The following is a 17,407-nucleotide window of genomic DNA, read 5'->3' on the forward strand; positions in this document are numbered from 1 at the left end:
ACAAGCGTTGTCCACCATAAATATTGGTGCACTCCAAACTCGTAAATTCTGTAATTTCTGGAACAATGCTTTCGCAGCAGAATCAGAATTAATTCATCAGAGAAAACTCTTACGGTTTGTGAACTGTGAGGGTTAAAACTGAACTGATCCCAACGCTGATCTGCATTTTTTGTGACTTTGGTAGGAGTGTTGTGTATTTGACAAACAGGCAGGATGGACACTGGAAAAGAAGGCTTAAAGTTCATAGTGCTCAAATTGAGAATTCGTGTTCACTGAGGCCCGCTGTGTACATTCTAGCTCGCTCACTCACACAAGCACAAACGTCTCGCGTGTGCGCCGTGTGCTGAGGATTGCCGTTAAGTAAAATGTGCAGCGGGTGAGCGTGCCCCGCTGCCCGAAAGGCCTCGATTTGTCCAGGTCTAAGGCGTCATCGGATTGTTCTCAGTCGGATTAAAAGGTTTGTCCAAAAACATTCCCAACTGAGTCCTTATTACATCTGATGCACAAAATCAGTCATTTCTTCACCTTTACCTAGTTTAGCGGAGCAGAAACAGAGGACACACGCTGCCATCCTGATCCTGTCTACGGGAACAGGTTGTGTTGTTCTGGATGAGCTTCATGTCTGAGTCAAACCTTCCAACAAGGAACTTCCGGTGCTTTGTAATCCATTTTTTCCTCTGGGAATCAGCCTGTACCCACATGTGTTTGTTCCTGATCCACGTGCATGTGTCAATGGCATGGAATATATCCTCATTCTGCCAGTTTCCGAACAAGCCCCTCATAAAGGAAAATGTTGCTCCTTTTGGGGGAATTGTTCATCTACTGATTCCCCACGTGTGTCTGTTTGTGGTTTTGGCACATATGGCTCCATTACATCCTCTGTTGGTAGAGTCCAATGTAGAGTTCCCTTTATTATTCCTCCCATCTTATCTCTCAGGCAGCCTGGCGGGCCGTGCGTAATACTGCTCTCCGGGGAGAACAAGAAGAGGCGCGGTGGGTGGACGGATGAGGCTCGGAGAACGAACCTTTCTCCCCCGTTTCACTCCATCTTCAGAGTCGTCCCCCTCCTCTCCTCACAAAGGCAGGCTGGTTTCGATTTTCCTAACGGGTCAGATCGAAGTCTCGTTACTGCCACTGTTAGCGGGAGACAGGGGAGGAGAGGAGCGCGGGTTTGGGAGTGCAGGGAGGGAGGTGGTAAAGTGTAGAGGGATGGGTGCAAAGAGGAGGAGAAACATGCGAGGTAAAAATGAATGCAGGGTTGAGAGGAGTTATCATGCACAATTTCAGCAGAGTGGGTCTATTAGTTGTGTGTGACACATGCAAGGGGGCTCCAGGGGGCACTGTGCTCAAACAAAAAGTTGCAATATGACTGCTGAAAAGATATTTGATATTTTAAAATTACTGCAAAAATTTTTTTTGAATTCATACATCTGCAGAACAGCACCCCAAAGTGTTAGCTACAAAAATAATGCAACAGGGCAGGAAAGGTAGGGTGAGAGGGGGCGCTGTTCTGCACTTGAATGCTACACTAGATGACACTTTCAAAAACAGAGCCTCGTTTTCATGGAAGTGCAACGACCAATGCAAGCGGCTGTAAAAGTAGTTGGTATTTTCATGGCACTTTTTTTCAATGTATCAATGTTACTTTATAGCAAAATAAAGCCGGTGAAAACAATACCTGATTGAAATGGATAGTAATCAAATCCAACAAATTCAAGTTGAAAAGCCACAATGTGGCTGTAGATTTGTAGTTGCTGTGAATTGATATCAGATAATCCGTAGAGGTCCAGATAACGATTAATTAGTGAAGCTAGCTTTTTTGTTAGCTGATTAGCTTTTCAATTAACTTTGAAAACCATCAGTGGACCAATTAACTTCCTCTAAATTTATTTCCAATCACGTTTAAACCACTAACATCTTTTTGCGGGCATAGTGAATAAAGCTTAACAGTTAAAAATCATTTGTAAATCCTGAAATTATACATTTTAGTTCCTGCCTGTTACGTGTTTTGTAGCAGACAGCTATGAGAGGTAGACCTCAATCCTCTGCCAGCAGAGGAGACCTGGCTACCAGACAGAAAGGAAGAAAAGAAAAAAAGATAATTTATTTTCACAGCCATACAGTCTTGCAGATGTGTCGCAGGAGACGTGCACAGCAAGGCAGTTTTGACTTATGGTTAAAATTTTAAACAAACTAATTCCGGACAGGTTGTCGCAATTATCATCACCTCTGTCATTTTTACAAAGTGAAAATATCAGCTATATGTTTCAGTTTTAAAGTAAGGAACTAATTTTGAAGGTTTGTAGCCAAGAGGTTAATGCACTTGGTTTCAGTGCGGAAGGTTCTGGGTTCAAATCCCACCCCTGCCACAATGCGCTTGGTTTCAGTGCCGAAGGTTCCGGGTTCAAATCCCACCCCTGCCACATTCCATGTAATGTGGAGTTGCATCAGGAAGGGCATCCGGTGTAAAACCTGTGCCAATTCAACATGCAGATCCACCTTGGATTTGCTGTGGCGACCCCGAGTGCAAACAAGGGAGCAGCCGAAGGGACTTACTTTTTGATTGTTTACAGACACACAAGCCAAAAGGCATTATGGGAAAATGAGGTTCCTGTCACCAGTGGTTGGTTGGTGTATATATATGTAAAAACCAACACACAAGTTAGTGTAACATGTGTGTTGGTTTTTACAAATAAATTTGTATTCGTAAATATATTATTTTTTCATTTGTAAAAAAAAAGGAAATTTGAAAACTGAAAATTCTGTTTGTTAAGTGATTCAGCACTTGTAGCGAATGTGTGGCGATTGGTATTCACACTGCCATGAACACTGCCATCTACTGGATGGGAGTGTGAATACCAACTGCCACAAATTCGCTATGAGTGCTGAATCACACTACAATGGCTGCGTGTCCATAATTGCTTTACTCTGACCATAGCACTTGCACCTTGAAAATAAAGCCCAAAGATGGATTTTTAAATGCAAACATTATCTTTCTACTATCTACTATTGGTTGGTGAATTCTGGATGACTTACTCAGAGTCAGACTCATTGCCTCCGTTGACGGTTCCCGACTTCAAGTGCATGGCCATGTCCCCATTGGCCTCACAGTAAATGGGCGTTGACGGATGGTTGGGAATCAGTGGCCGCGGTGCAATGGGTGGCTTGATGATGGAGCTGCTGTCGTGGTTGCTGGGGTGAACTCCGTCATTGGAAGCCAGGGAAGACGGCTGGGAAGATGGGGTCATGATGTTGTTGTAGGAGGGTGGCGGCGAGGTGCTGCTGCTGTTGTTGTTGATGGTCGGAGAGTTGTAGTCACTCAGTTTCTCCCTCAGACGATTCTTCATATTCTTGTCGGTGAGTGGAGGGGGGTAGCTAATCTTGTTTTTTAAGATACCTAAGAGAAAAACCACTCTGTTTAGAGTCGAGTTAGAGTCATCACTTGAGATCCCGTAAAATCCCCTTTCTTACCTTTCCGCTGTTCTGGTTGGTGGTTGGTGTTGCTACTGGGTTGGCTAGGGGGTGCGGTGTCTTTAGAGGGAGTCTGTCTGTTTCTCTCCTGGGGGTTCTCCTTCTCCTTTTCACACATTTGGCTGAGCTTGTTTTCAGGGTGCAACTCCACATTCACCTTGGTCTCCACTCTTAACCGCTCCGCCCCTCCAGGATCTTCACTGTCACTGGCTGTGATGGCATCTGTTGGCCAGTAAGGCTTCATGTGATTGGACAGCGAGTCCGCTGGGATGGCAGAAGAACACATTAGAAACCAAGTTTTTAATCCTCTTCATTACTCAAGGGTATGTCTCGGGCATGCCAGTGAACAGCAGCCACCCAAGCTCCCTGAGGTGAAGCACGGAAGCGGTGAGGTGAAGCTTTGCAATTTTTGCCCTTATGTTTACAGTAATTTCTTTTAATGTTAGTACTGCTGCCTATATAAGTTGGATGCACACACATCATGAACCCACTTATGTAAGGCGCGTATGAATATGGCACAATTTTCATATCAGAAATGTAATGTGATATCTTTATTTTAGAACTGCCTACATATGTCATATGATGGTCATTCCGAGATATGCCTGTAGGTCACTACCCTCATGTACCATACCTTTAGGCGTACTGTGAAGGGGCCTCTCATTGTTCCACTTGGGCTTGATGTCAACATCTTCATCCTCGCTATCGGAGGAGTGAGAGGAGGCGTAGGAGGAGCTGTGTTCATCTGAGAGCTCACTATCAGAATCTGAGTCTGATGGGCAAAGAAGCAAAATGTGCAAAGGGGTGACAAAGAGAAGTTGACGATAAGTTTTTACTTTTTGAAAGGCTGACAAACCACAGGATGAATTGAACATTTTTTTTTATTATTTCTGGGTGGGTGGGTCTATTTTAAATTTTTATTGCAAAATGGAGGGTTTTTTTTTTTTAACACAAGTTGCAACAAGCCCAGGCATCACCAGCAGATGGCAGTGGCCCACAAGTGGCAGATGGGCATATCAATGTTACGAATGCAAAACAAAGTTGTTTTTTGGATTGATCTGGTATGTCAAAGTTCACAGAATTTTAACCAGAACATTGCCATTATATGTCTTTTTAATTTGAAGACGTACAAGATGATAGCGTTTATTTTTTTTTTTGAGTTATCATGTTAATAAACTGGAAGGCACAGACAAATATCTTTACAGATTTTCACCAAACCTGGAGGTAATATTACTTGGGTAGATATCTGGAGATTGGACAAAGATCAAGGTCAACAAAAACAAGGTGAGAAAAACATTTTTCAGCTCTATCTCTGCAACCAAATGGGCTAGACTAGAGAAAAGATCTAAACCTTATGCTGATCAGCAAAATATTTTAGATGGATGCCTTTCATTTATGTATTCACTCACTCACTCATTCACTCACTCACTCCATTTAACAGGGCATGTGTGGAGACTTTTCCAAAGCTGAGGAATTTATGAACTAGAAAAGCAAACTCACCATCTCCCTTGGTGCCATTTCTGTGGAACAGAGGTCCATCCAGGTCCGTGTGTCCTTTAGCCGTTGCTGAAGAAACGCTGGGCTTCTGACCGGACTCCTCCCTAAACAGAGGGGGAAGGAAAGACAGGAGGAAGGAAACACAGCGAATGGATAAGCAGAGGAGACAGACAGGGAGAGCACATCGATGAAAGTGAGCTCAAGTCTCGACTTAAGGTTGGAGGTAAACAAAGTTCAAATCACATGATAACGTTCAGATGAAGTGTATCACATGAAAATGACAACATACAGTATGCGCTTTAAACCGGGAGTAATTCCGCACGTGGAATAACACACCTGGATTGTGTTTGTTGCAGTCTGGATTCAAATGTTGGCCGACGTGCAAAAATGCCGCTGTAGATTTGAAGCTGTCTCATTCTGATCTAAGAGAAGCTTCTGCTTACGGCTGAAGACGTGCCAGCAGCCACGGGGGAAGAGCGGATTACATTCCCACCTTCCTCCTTTCCCCCTTTAACCCCTTCTGCTCTGTCTCTGCTATATTTTCCTCTACTTCTTTTTGTCTCCCCTTTTTTTTGCCACCATTAACCCAAATGTCAGCTCCTCTTACCCCTAATGACAGTTTTATGAGGCGCGGCGTACAGTCAGACAGAACCTTCATCCTGGAAAACTGATTCCAACATCATGCCACTGCAAGGGAAACATGCCTGTGAGGGACAGCTCGACGGGACACATGGAACCCATCCCATGGGAGGAGGATTCCATATATGAAAATGTCAACTTTTTGATGGACATGTTCTGCAGCAGAACGTACAATGGTCTAAGTAATCAGATATTACTTAAAAATGTATCGAGTATGAAAAACGCATCCTACATAGGCGGCGGAAGCGGGGGGAGGTGAGGCCCAGCCCCCCTCCTAGGTTTACACCTGAGTTTTAGAATTTTCATGACATAACTGCCAGAAACTAACCCAGACAAGGGACAAAATTAGGGCAGCAACTAACGGATATTTTGTGTGTGTGTGTGTGTGTGTTCGATTAATTTGTCAATTATTTTCTCAATTATAGTTGTTTTTTCCATAAAATGAAAATTGTGAAAAATGGTATCAGTGTTTCTCAAAGCCCAAGATGATGCCCTCAAATGTCAACTTAAAGATATTCAGGTTATCGTCACAGAGAAACTCAAAATTAAACCATAAATAAATAAATAAAATAACACTTAAAAAAATGGAAATCAAAATCCTGGATGGCAACCACCCAGGTAAACAACCACTCCAAAAGTTCATTAAAAGTAAATAAATAAAAATGTCTGATTTTCAAGAATCAAAATATCTGATTTTTTATGTCTTATGTGATCAGAAGTACCAAAAGAAACCTGTGGGATTTAGATTATGTGTTATAACATTTTTTTATACAGTTATGTTTATATTGTGTTGTTACAGCCTTATTCCAAAATGGATGAAATTCATTTTTTTCAAAGTATCAGCAAAGGGTGTGAATACTTATGTACACGTGATTTCTTAGTTTTTCATTTTTAATACATTTGAAAAAAAAACTTTTTTCATGTTGTCATTATGGGGTGCTGTGAGTAGAATTTTGAGGGGGGAAAATGAATTTACTCCATTTTGGAATAACGCTGTAACATAACAAAATGTGGAAAAAGTGAAGCGCTGTGAATACGTTCCACAAAACCTAACAGTCGAACAAAATAGTGATCACATTTCAAAGTGGAAATATGGGAATGGTTGTTATTCACATTTCTTCATCCTCTCACAATGAAACAATGGGTTCTACACAATGATACAAATGTCAAAAAATGCATATTTAATAAATGGATGCAATTTAAGCAGCTGACAAACCTTCTTACCCTGTATATTTGTGTATGACTTTGTAACATCGCCATGCAGCAGCAAACCTCAACATGAACCTTTCACGCAGGCACAAATGCAATACAGGTGCCGAGCTGTGAGAGCATGCACGTGTGCAAGGAAAATGAAAGTGTTCTGTGGCTGCACACATGAGGACAAGGCAGATAAAAACATTGGAAGCTGGAGAACTTCGTAGTGTTTGCATGTGTGTGTTAGTATGTGTGAGTCAACTGACATGCACAGTGAGGGTGTAGCAAAGAAACAAAGGAGCGCAAACTCTCTGCATGCAGTGCGCAACGAGAAATGCATGCACGCACACAGACACACACTCTTGCATCACACGCTGAGTACAGCAGCCATGCAGTCAGTCCATGTTGTACCTGAGTGTGTAAGCCAGGTAGCTGCTGCGGCTCTTGGCTGACCTGAGTGTGCTGTCCAGGGACACGGTGGATTCACCGATGTTGGAGCGGTACAGCGGGCCGTCTTCTGTGTACGTGTTGTTACAGTTGAGAGAACGCTGAGGATGCATGAAAGGGAATCATTACTGTCGTTTTTTTGAAATTTTGCCTTATGGAAGCTGCTTATTTAAAACTATAGAACACATTGATAAATAAAGTACCCTCGGCCATATGAGCATGTAATCAATGAAACACTGTGTGGAAAGAATGTGACCGTTTGACCCCTTAGAATAGGTCAAGGTTAGCCATCTTTGAATTTGTTCAAGGTCTGTGTCTCAAGAATGCTCCCTGTGAATTTGGAGACCTTGGCAGTAATAGGAGTGGAGTTATGTTAAGCACAGACGGACGGACAGATGGATGGAAGCAAAGTCTTCACAATATCCAATGGCCATATTTTGGCCTCAGGTAAAAACAAACAATAAACCTCAGGAAACCTCTCACCTTGAAAGCAAAGCTAGACGTTCCTCTTTGCTATTTACATGTAGCATAATCTGAACACTAACTAAAGTGGAGGGTGCAAAAGGGGCGTATTTATTTAATCATAGGTGTGTTCTGGGTGTAACCACAGTCAAACCCATCAGGGTGTCAACATTCCCGTTAATAGCTCGGTGCACCAGAACCTGGCACACTGGTATTTAGACAGAGGAATCAAGTGACAGGTTTTTGGAGAAGGGGTTGGATGTGCAGGAGCGTCATTTACGGGAGTGGCCACCAAAGCTCCCTGAGATAAAGCAGTCAAGTACCTCGCTCCTGTAACACCTCCTCCTCCTACTAGTTTTTACTTTTATTTTGTTTTTCAGTGTTGTCTTCATTTTAGTTTTGTTGCAGTTTGACACGGTAGCGTAAATTGCTGCACGTACAAGCAGAGGGTACGCATGTTGTGAACCCACCTTTGTAAGGTGTGTCTGAATATTGCAGAATAGAATCTTCTGTGCAATAGGCTCAATATTTTAAATTATTTAATGTGCACAAAAGTTTTCAAAAACACAGTGCTGCACAGTTGTAGGCACCCAGGCTGATGCGTTTTCATCTTCAGTCTGTACAAAGAATAGCAAATTTGAAATGCTGACTTTAAAAATTTCTACTCCAACAAAAAGTAAATATAATTTAAAAACAATAATTAAAAATGTCCAAACTACAAACCTCAAGAAAAGTATATTGCAGGCCACTTAATAAAAAAAAGTATTTTTAAAAGATTGCAGTGGACCACCTAAAACAAGCTATGCACTTTACTAAAAAAATATTTTTAAATCCTAAAACATTTACAGAGTACTGTACGTATCTACTAGTATAAGCAACAGATTGATTGTCATCTTGTCTCACAGCAGCCTGTGCTCAAATGAAGCAATATCTCCACCTGGTGGACATTTACCATGAATGCAGGTACAACAGAATTGTGCCAAGACGTCTCGTGTCTTAAATTTTTAGGCTCTACACACCATTGTAGATTAGCCTCAAAATGTATTCGATTCTATTCCAGATCTGACTCAACTTTCTTGTCAGGTTTTGGTTTGGAGGAAAAACATTTTTGCTAGCTTCTGACCAAATATGGCAGCACAAAAAATGCGTGGTGACTCACAGTGAGAAGAGACGCCCTCGTGCTGGCCTCGTCTGGAATACTCTTCTTTCCTGTGAAGACGTTCTTCAGGTTTTTCCTCGCTTCTTTGTTGAAGACGATGTGGAAGAAAAAGATGAAGATGCCCTACAGAGGCAGATTTTTCACTCATTAAAAAAACAGCAGATTAAGACAAATTGTCAAAAGAACTTAAACATTTATATCTTAATAACAGTGATACCTGCAGGCAGCTGAAGACGGCGAACAGGTAATGAAAGATCATCACGTCGCTGTTGACTGCCATTAGACCGAGCAGCCAGGTGGCGCTGATGAGCAGCAGCATGAGGAAGGCCATACGTAATGCAGAACTGATGTAAAAACAGACAAAAGATGGCACAGTGAGATCCGGTGTGACGTCACCAGTCTGATTTAGCTTTGAATGTCATGATTCAAACAGAAACGTACACGGCGCCCGACTTATCCACAGCTTTCTGCCTGCGACCACAAGAAGCCTTTGCAGCCAGTATGAAAATGACGATGTTCACCTTTAAAGAGGTTTTGAACACAACAGCATAATTCACTTTTGTGCTTTTGTCATTTCAAGGGACAATTAAGATTCATTTACTTTTTCATTCTGCATAAGGACCTAGAACCAACATCAAGCTCATGAAATACAACAAGAAACAACAGGTTACGGGCTAATGACCACTTGTAGCACATACCAGAACGACTACAAAGATGGGTCCTGTGAAGCTCCAGATTAGAGTGTCATGGACCGACAGCCAGCAGAAGTCTGGATTCCCGTAGCCCTGAGGATCAAGGCCAACTGCCAGACCTACACACACACACACACACACACACACACACAACAAAAGATATCAAAGCAGGCAAATGTTTCCTACGATGCCCGGACCTTAAATGTAAGGTAGCATGGGTGTTAACGGTGGCATTGATAGTGTTTTTCATCAAAACATTTTCAGCTGGAGAAACTTAGGGTCTCAGAGTAATTTAAGACCCAAATCTGCCCTCTAGATTTACTTACTGAAATGCAGAAAAGCGCCATTTCACAGGGGTCAGTTTTGCAAAATAACATTTGTGGTCATTTTCAGGAAAGCTGAACTAGATCACATGGAAACTTGGTGTCACTGAGTGGTTTATGTCTGATATTTTGTCTCTGGCCTCAGTGGTTAAATAGAGTAACTTGTGTGGGCCGCTGAAGAGGAGGTACTGCTGGCCCACCACCACCAGAGGGCGCCCTGCTTGGAGTGCAGGCTCCAAGCACGAGAGGGCGCCAGACCCAGAAGAAGTGACAGCTGTCACTCATCCTCTGCACCAGCTGTCACTCGTTCATCATCACCACCATAAAAGCCGGACTGCAACTCCACCCCCCCGCCGAGAAATCAACTACCATTACCAAGGTAATTCTTCTCTGCTATAATTATTCAGTGTATCTATACTGTGATCTGTGTGCAGCCGCGTACCTGTGAAGTCTGTGGAAGACTGGATTGGCGGATAGTGAGAGGACGACGGTCTTCGTCTCTCACTCCATCCAGAAAGAAGACAACAGGAGCTGCACGAGTGATAACCTAGTTTGGAGGTGGAGGTGCTCCCTCGTGGCTGTGTTGGGACTGAGAATTACTGAGTGTGCGGACTCACACTCACTCATCATATTTCTGCTTTCTGCCAGCAGTACCAGGGTCGACAGCCGAAGACAGAGGCCACCTGGGGACTCGGGACTTGGCGGCTCCGGTGTTCTTCAGACCGTTGGTGGTGGAAGCCGTGTGGGACGCGGCTTCTCTCTCGTCTGGGGTCTTCTATCTTCGAGCCTGCCCACACGTCACCTGGTGTTAAATTGACTGTGCAAATTACTGTACGTTTCGTTGTGTATTATCACAACATTAAATTGTTACCTTTTTGGCTTATTCATTGTCCGTTCATTTGCGCCCCCTGTTGTGGGTCCGTGCTACGACACCTTCCCAACAGGATTTCTCGGCCATTGTCATGGATTCCGAGGGGCGTCAACCCGAGCTTGAACGGCCAATGGAAGAGCCAGGAGCGCAGGCATCAGCGGGAGGCGTGTTGAGTGAGCTGCAGCAGATCTTAACCGCCTTCACGGCTCGGTTAGATTTAGTGACCGAGCAGAATGTCCTCCTTAATCGGAGGGTGGAGGCTCTCACCGCCAGGGTGGAAGCGCGCGATCAGGGCGCTGCTGCAGCCACTCCTCTGGCTGGTCCTGGGCCTGTATCAGACGTTCCACTGGTCATTCAACGAACCCCCCCACCATCCCCTGAAGCATACATAAGCCCTCCGGAACCGTACGGGGGCTGTGTCGAGATGTGCGCAGACTTCCTCATGCAGTGTTCGCTCGTCTTTTCACAGCGCCCTGTCATGTACGCATCAGACGCTAGCCGGGTGGCTTATGTTATTAATCTGCTTCGAGGAGAGGCACGCGCCTGGGCTACGGCGCTTTGGGAGCAGAATTCACGGCTCCTAACATCTTATACTGGGTTTGTACGGGAGTTCAAACAAGTGTTTGATCATCCCAATAGAGGCAAGACCGCTTTGAACGTGCTGCTGTCGATGAGACAGGGGCGCCGTAGCGCAGCCGAGTATGCAGTTGACTTCCGCATCGCGGCAGCGAGGTCCGGCTGGAATAACGTTGCGCTCCGCGCCGCCTTTGTAAATGGACTGTCCCCGGTCCTTAAGGAGCACCTACTGGCTAAGGAGGAACCGCGGGATTTTGACGGGCTTGTCGATTTAGTTATACGCTTAGACAACCGTTTAAACGAGCATCGTCGGGAGCAGGCCGGGGGGCGTGACTGGGCACGAGCCGTCCCTCCCCCTTCCGGTTCCGACAAGGTGACGTCGTCCCCACGCTTCACTGCCAGAGAGCTCCGTGTGGCTACAGCTCCCCCTGCTGAGGAGGCTATGGACACGAGCAGGGCCAAAGTAAAAACAAATGTCAGACAAAGGAGGCTGGCCCGCGGGGAGTGTTTTGTCTGCGGCTCTTGCGAGCACATGCAGAAGGACTGCCCTAAACGGTCAAACTACAACGCCCGTCCTTAGAAACTGGGCTAAGGGTGGGCAATAACACACACGCGGGAAAACCCCGCAAATCTGCATGAATCCCAGTAACAATCCTTTGTGGGGATTTAACCCTTCACGCCCCAGCACTGGTAGACACGGGGTCTGAAGGGAATCTGCTGGACAGCAGATGGGTAAAGGAAGTAGGGCTACCTCTGGTGGCTCTGCCGGCACCATTGCAGGTGTGAGCACTAGATGGCACCCTGCTTCCATTAATCACACATCAGACACAACCAGTGACTTTGGTTGTGTCTGGGAATCACAGGGAGGAGATAGTGTTCCATGTAACACCATCTACCTCCCTAGTGATTTTGGGCTTTCCATGGATGGTGAAGCACAATCCCCGGATAGATTGGCCGTCCGGGGTTGTCACGCAGTGGAGTGAAACCTGCCACCGGGAGTGTTTAGGATCCTCGGTTCCTCCCGGCACTACGGCTAATGAGGAGGTCAAAGTCCCCCCCAATCTATCGGCGGTGCCAAAGGAGTACCATGATCTTGCGGACGTTTTCAGCAAAGATCTGGCACTCACTCTTCCCCCGCACCGACCGTATGATTGTGCCATCGATTTGGTCCCGGGCGCTGAGTACCCGTCCAGTAGGTTGTACAACCTCTCACGTCCGGAACGCGAATCAATGGAGACCTACATCCGGGACTCCTTAGCTGCCGGGCTGATCCGGAACTCCACCTCCCCGATGGGTGCTGGTTTCTTTTTTGTGGATAAAAAAGACGGCGGACTCCGTCCATGCATTGATTACAGAGGGCTGAACGAGATCACGGTTCGCAACCGATACCCGTTACCTCTGTTGGATTCAGTGTTCACGCCCCTGCATGGAGCCCAAATTTTCACTAAATTGGGTCTTAGAAACGCGTACCACCTGGTTCGGATCCGGAAGGGAGACGAATGGAAGACGGCATTCAACACCCCGTAAGGTCATTTTGAGTACCTGGTCATGCCGTTCGGCCTCACTAACGCCCCCGTGACGTTCCAAGCTTTGGTAAATGACATCTTGCGGGACTTCCTGCATCGGTTCGTCTTCGTATATCTGGACGATATACTCATCTTTTCCCCGGACCCTGAGACCCATGTCCAGCATGTACGTCAGGTCCTACAGCGGTTGTTGGAGAACCGGCTGTTTGTGAAGGGTGAGAAGTGCGAGTTCCACCGCACTTCTTTGTCCTTTCTGGGGTTCATCATCTCCTCCAACTCCGTCGCCCCTGATCCGGCTAAGGTTGCGGCGGTGAGAGATTGGCCCCAACCAACAAGCCGCAGGAAACTACAGCAGTTCCTAGGCTTTGCAAATTTCTACAGGAGGTTCATTAAAGGTTACAGTCAGGTAGTTAGCCCCCTGACTGCCCTGACCTCCACCAAGGTCCCCTTCGCCTGGTCGGATCGGTGCGAAGCCGCGTTCCAGGAGTTGAAACGCCGGTTCTCGACTGCACCAGTTCTGGTGCAGCCTGATCCTGATCGCCAGTACATAGTAGAAGTGGACGCCTCTGACTCAGGGATAGGAGCCGTGCTGTCCCAGAGCGTGGAGGCTGATAAAGTTCTCCATCCTTGTGCCTTTTATTCCCGCAGGTTGACCCCAGCTGAACGGAACTATGACGTCGGCAATCGGGAGCTCCTCGCGGTGAAGGAGGCTCTTGAAGAGTGGAGACACCTGCTGGAGGGGGCATCGTTGCCCTTCACGGTTTTCACGGACCATCGGAACCTGGAGTACATCCGGACCGCCAAGCGGCTGAACCCCAGGCAAGCCCGCTGGTCTCTGTTCTTTGGACGCTTTGACTTCCAGATCACGTACCGCCCCGGGACTAAGAACCAAAAATCAGATGCATTGTCCCGGGTGCATGAAGAAGAAGCCAAAGCGGGGCTGTCGAACCCCACTGAGACCATCATCCCCGAGTCCACTGTCGTGGCCACCCTCACCTGGGACGTGGAGAAGACCGTCCGGGAGGCCCTGACAAGGAGCCCGGACACGGGGACTGGCCCCAAGAACAGACTGTACGTCCCACCAGAGGCAAGAGCTGCCGTATTGGACTTCTGTCACGGGTCCAAGCTCTCTTGTCATCCCGGAGTGCGTAGGACCGTGGCAATAGTCCAGCAGCGCTTCTGGTGGGCGTCCCTGGAAACCGACGTCCGGGACTATGTCCAGGCCTGTACCATCTGCGCCAGGGGCAAGGCAGATCATCGGAGGACGACGGGACTCCTCCAACCCCTGCCAGTGCCTCATCGCCCCTGGTCTCACATCGGCCTGGATTTCATCACGGGCCTCCCGCCGTCCCAGGGCAACACCGTGATTCTCACGATAGTGGACCGGTTTTCCAAGGCGGCCCACTTCGTGGCCCTCCCGAAGCTCCCGACGGCCCAGGAGACGGCAGACCTCCTGGTCCACCACATCATGCGGCTGCATGGGATACCATCGGACATCGTTTCAGATCGTGGTCCCCAGTTCTCTTCACAGGTGTGGAAGAGTTTCTGCAGGGAGCTGGGGGCCACCGTGAGTCTCTCGTCCGGGTACCACCCCCAGACAAACGGCCAGGCAGAGCGGGCTAACCAGGAGCTGGAGCAGGCCCTTCGATGTGTCACCTCTGCGCATCCGGCGGCCTGGAGTCACCATCTGGCCTGGATCGAGTATGCCCACAACAGCCAAGTTTCATCTGCTACCGGCCTCTCCCCTTTTGAGGCATGTTTGGGGTACCAGCCCCCATTGTTCCCACTGGTGGAGGGAGAGGTCGGTGTGCCCTCGGTCCAGGCCCACCTCAGGAGGTGCCGCCGGGTGTGGCGGGCCGCCCGCTCTGCCCTGTTAAAGGCCCGGACGAGGGCCACGGCCCATGCGGACCGCCGGCGTTCCTCGGCCCCCACATACCAGCCCGGGCAGGAGGTGTGGCTCTCGACCAAGGACATCCCTTTGTGTGTCGATTCCCCAAAGCTGAAAGACAGATTCATTGGACCTTTCAAAATCCTCAGGATCATCAACCCGGCCGCAGTGAAGCTGCAACTCCCGGCTTCACTGCGGATTCACCCTGTCTTTCATGTTTCCTGTCTCAAACCACACCACACCTCGCCCCTCTGTACTCCGGGACCTACGCCGCCTCCTGCCCGGCTCATTGACGGGGAGCCTGCCTGGACAGTCCGCAGGCTCCTGGACGTCCGTCGTAAGGGCCAGGGTTTCCAATATCTGGTGGACTGGGAGGGGTATGGACCTGAAGAACGCTCCTGGGTGAAGAGGAGCTTCATCCTGGACCCGGCCCTCCTGGCCGAGTTCTATGCGAGACATCCGGACAAGCCTGGTCGGACGCCAGGAGGCACCCGTTGAGGGGGGGGTCCTGTTGTGTGGGCCGCTGAAGAGGAGGTACTGCTGGCCCACCACCACCAGAGGGCGCCCTGCTTGGAGTGCGGGCTCCAAGCACGAGAGGGCGCCAGACCCAGAAGAAGTGACAGCTGTCACTCATCCTCTGCACCAGCTGTCACTCGTTCATCATCACCACCATAAAAGCCGGACTGCAACTCCACCTCCCCGCCGAGAAATCGACTACCATTACCAAGGTAATTCTTCTCTGCTATAATTATTCAGTGTATCTAAACTGTGATCTGTGTGCAGCCGCGTACCTGTGAAGTCTGTGGAAGACTGGATTGGCGGATAGTGAGAGGACGACGGTCTTCGTCTCTCACTCCATCCAGAAAGAAGACAACAGGAGCTGCACGAGTGATAACCTAGTTTGGAGGTGGAGGTGCTCCCTCCTGGCTGTGTTGGGACTGAGAATTACTGAGTGTGCGGACTCACACTCACTCATCATATTTCTGCTTTCTGCCAGCAGTACCAGGGTCGACAGCCGAAGACAGAGGCCACCTGGGGACTCGGGACTTGGCGGCTCCGGTGTTCTTCAGACCGCTGGTGGTGGAAGCCGTGTGGGACACGGCTTCTCTCTCGTCAGGGGTCTTCTATCTTCGAGCCTGCCCACACGTCACCTGGTGTTAAATTGACTGTGCAAATTACTGTACGTTTCGTTGTGTATTATCACAACATTAATTTGTTACCTTTTTGGCTTATTCATTGTCCGTTCATTTGCGCCCCCTGTTGTGGGTCCGTGCTACGACACCTTCCCAACAGTAGCTTGTGATTCATTTGGTGTCAAAGGTCCAAAAAAGATGTTTGTGATCATTTTCAGGAAAAATGTTCAATTAGATGAAACAGAAACTTGGGGTCAGTAAGTGGTTTTCAACAGAAATGCGATCTCTAGCTTTAGTCACAGATGAGATACAGTCAAAGGTCCAAACACACATTTGTGGTCATTTTCAGGAAAACTGTTTAATTGGAACAAATAGAAACTTGGGGTCAGTGAACAGTTTTAACCAGAACCGTGGCCTCCAGTTTTACTGGTAGATGAGATACAGTGAGTAGTCACTTTGTGGTCAAAGGTCCAAACAGAAGTTTCTGGTCATTTTCAGAAACAATGAAAAAATGGATCAAATATAAACTTTGGGTCTCTGAGGAATTAAACTGAAAAATTTGTTCCCCAGCCTCTGTGGCAATACAAGTAATCAGTGGTGGGCACAGCTCCGCTAATCTAATAACTTCTAATTAGTGAAGCTAACATTTTTATTAGCAGGTTAGCTTTTCAGCTAACTTTGAAAGCCATCAGAGGACCAATTAGCTTCTGCTAAATTTAGTTCCACTAACTTTCAGGCCGATAACATTTTTCTTTTTTTTTTTTGCTGGTAAAGTGAGTAAATTTAACGGCCAAAAACATTTGTAAACCCTACAATCATACATGCTAGTTCCTGTTTATGAACTAGCTAACACTTCCGGTTCATAGGTCAAAGCACACAAGCACTGGTAAGAAGACAAGAAGTTACACTGTGGACAAAACCAGTATGTAAGCAGCACAAAAGTCAGTATTTTTTTATTTATTTATTTTTCGTGCATTTCTTTTGTGTTTGTGAATGCAATAAGGGTGAGCCGTAGCTCCCTTAACGGTTTATAAATATATAATATAGAGATAAACTGTGACTTCTAACAGTGCAATTTACTGCTTTTGGGGTTAAATTTATTTATTTATTTATTTGTGTTCGTTTTGTGTTTATGATCACCTTTGAATTTACCCAGCAGCCCCTGCGGCACTTAAATTCGAAACTGGCTTATCAGTAGCCCACAGAGTCAATACTAAAAGTTAGCGGTTAGCGGTAAAGTCTACAAAAATTTTTTAGCGGTTTATTGGTTTAACGTGATAAAAGTTAACTTTTCAGTTAGCAGTTTAATGGCTACCCTTACCAAAAAATAGTATTGATAAGTATATAAAAAGTAAACTAGAAGTATACTTGAAACATACTTGCATATACTACTTTTTGGTAAGGGTATTGAGGCTAACTTTTTGGTTAGCTGTGCCCACCAGTGCAAGTAATGAGCAAATTTTGTCAAATTTTGATGCTACCAGAGGTGGGATGAAGTTACTGTCAAGTCATTCTCAAGTCATGAATCTGCA

The 17,407-nt window shown here is 46.8% G+C and overlaps 1 protein-coding gene across 5 annotated transcripts in view; it reads right to left on the reverse strand.

Annotated features, from left to right (window-relative positions):
• Positions 1-228: 228 nt before the first annotated feature.
• The window catches only part of celsr1a (cadherin EGF LAG seven-pass G-type receptor 1a), a 148,603-nt gene continuing 131,424 nt past the window's right edge, over positions 229-17,407 (reverse strand). For 3 of the 5 annotated variants that reach the window (XM_034163603.1, XM_034163601.1, XM_034163598.1), the window contains 10 exons: positions 9,565-9,677; positions 9,308-9,387; positions 9,084-9,210; positions 8,867-8,989; positions 7,210-7,346; positions 4,969-5,069; positions 4,103-4,240; positions 3,472-3,735; positions 3,037-3,397; positions 229-1,101 (listed from right to left, as the gene is read on the reverse strand). In XM_034163603.1, the coding sequence (XP_034019494.1) occupies positions 1,074-1,101; positions 3,037-3,397; positions 3,472-3,735; positions 4,103-4,240; positions 4,969-5,069; positions 7,210-7,346; positions 8,867-8,989; positions 9,084-9,210; positions 9,308-9,387; positions 9,565-9,677 (1,472 nt within the window). In that variant the 3' untranslated portion in view covers positions 229-1,073. Of the gene's footprint in view, positions 1,135-3,036; positions 3,398-3,471; positions 3,736-4,102; positions 4,241-4,968; positions 5,070-7,209; positions 7,347-8,866; positions 8,990-9,083; positions 9,211-9,307; positions 9,388-9,564; positions 9,678-17,407 lie in introns of all 5 variants that reach the window. The other 2 variants (XM_034163602.1, XM_034163599.1) reach the window with 2 other exon arrangements.

This window comes from Thalassophryne amazonica, chromosome 22 (assembly GCF_902500255.1).
Source record: "Thalassophryne amazonica chromosome 22, fThaAma1.1, whole genome shotgun sequence".
NCBI lineage: Eukaryota > Metazoa > Chordata > Actinopteri > Batrachoidiformes > Batrachoididae > Thalassophryne > Thalassophryne amazonica.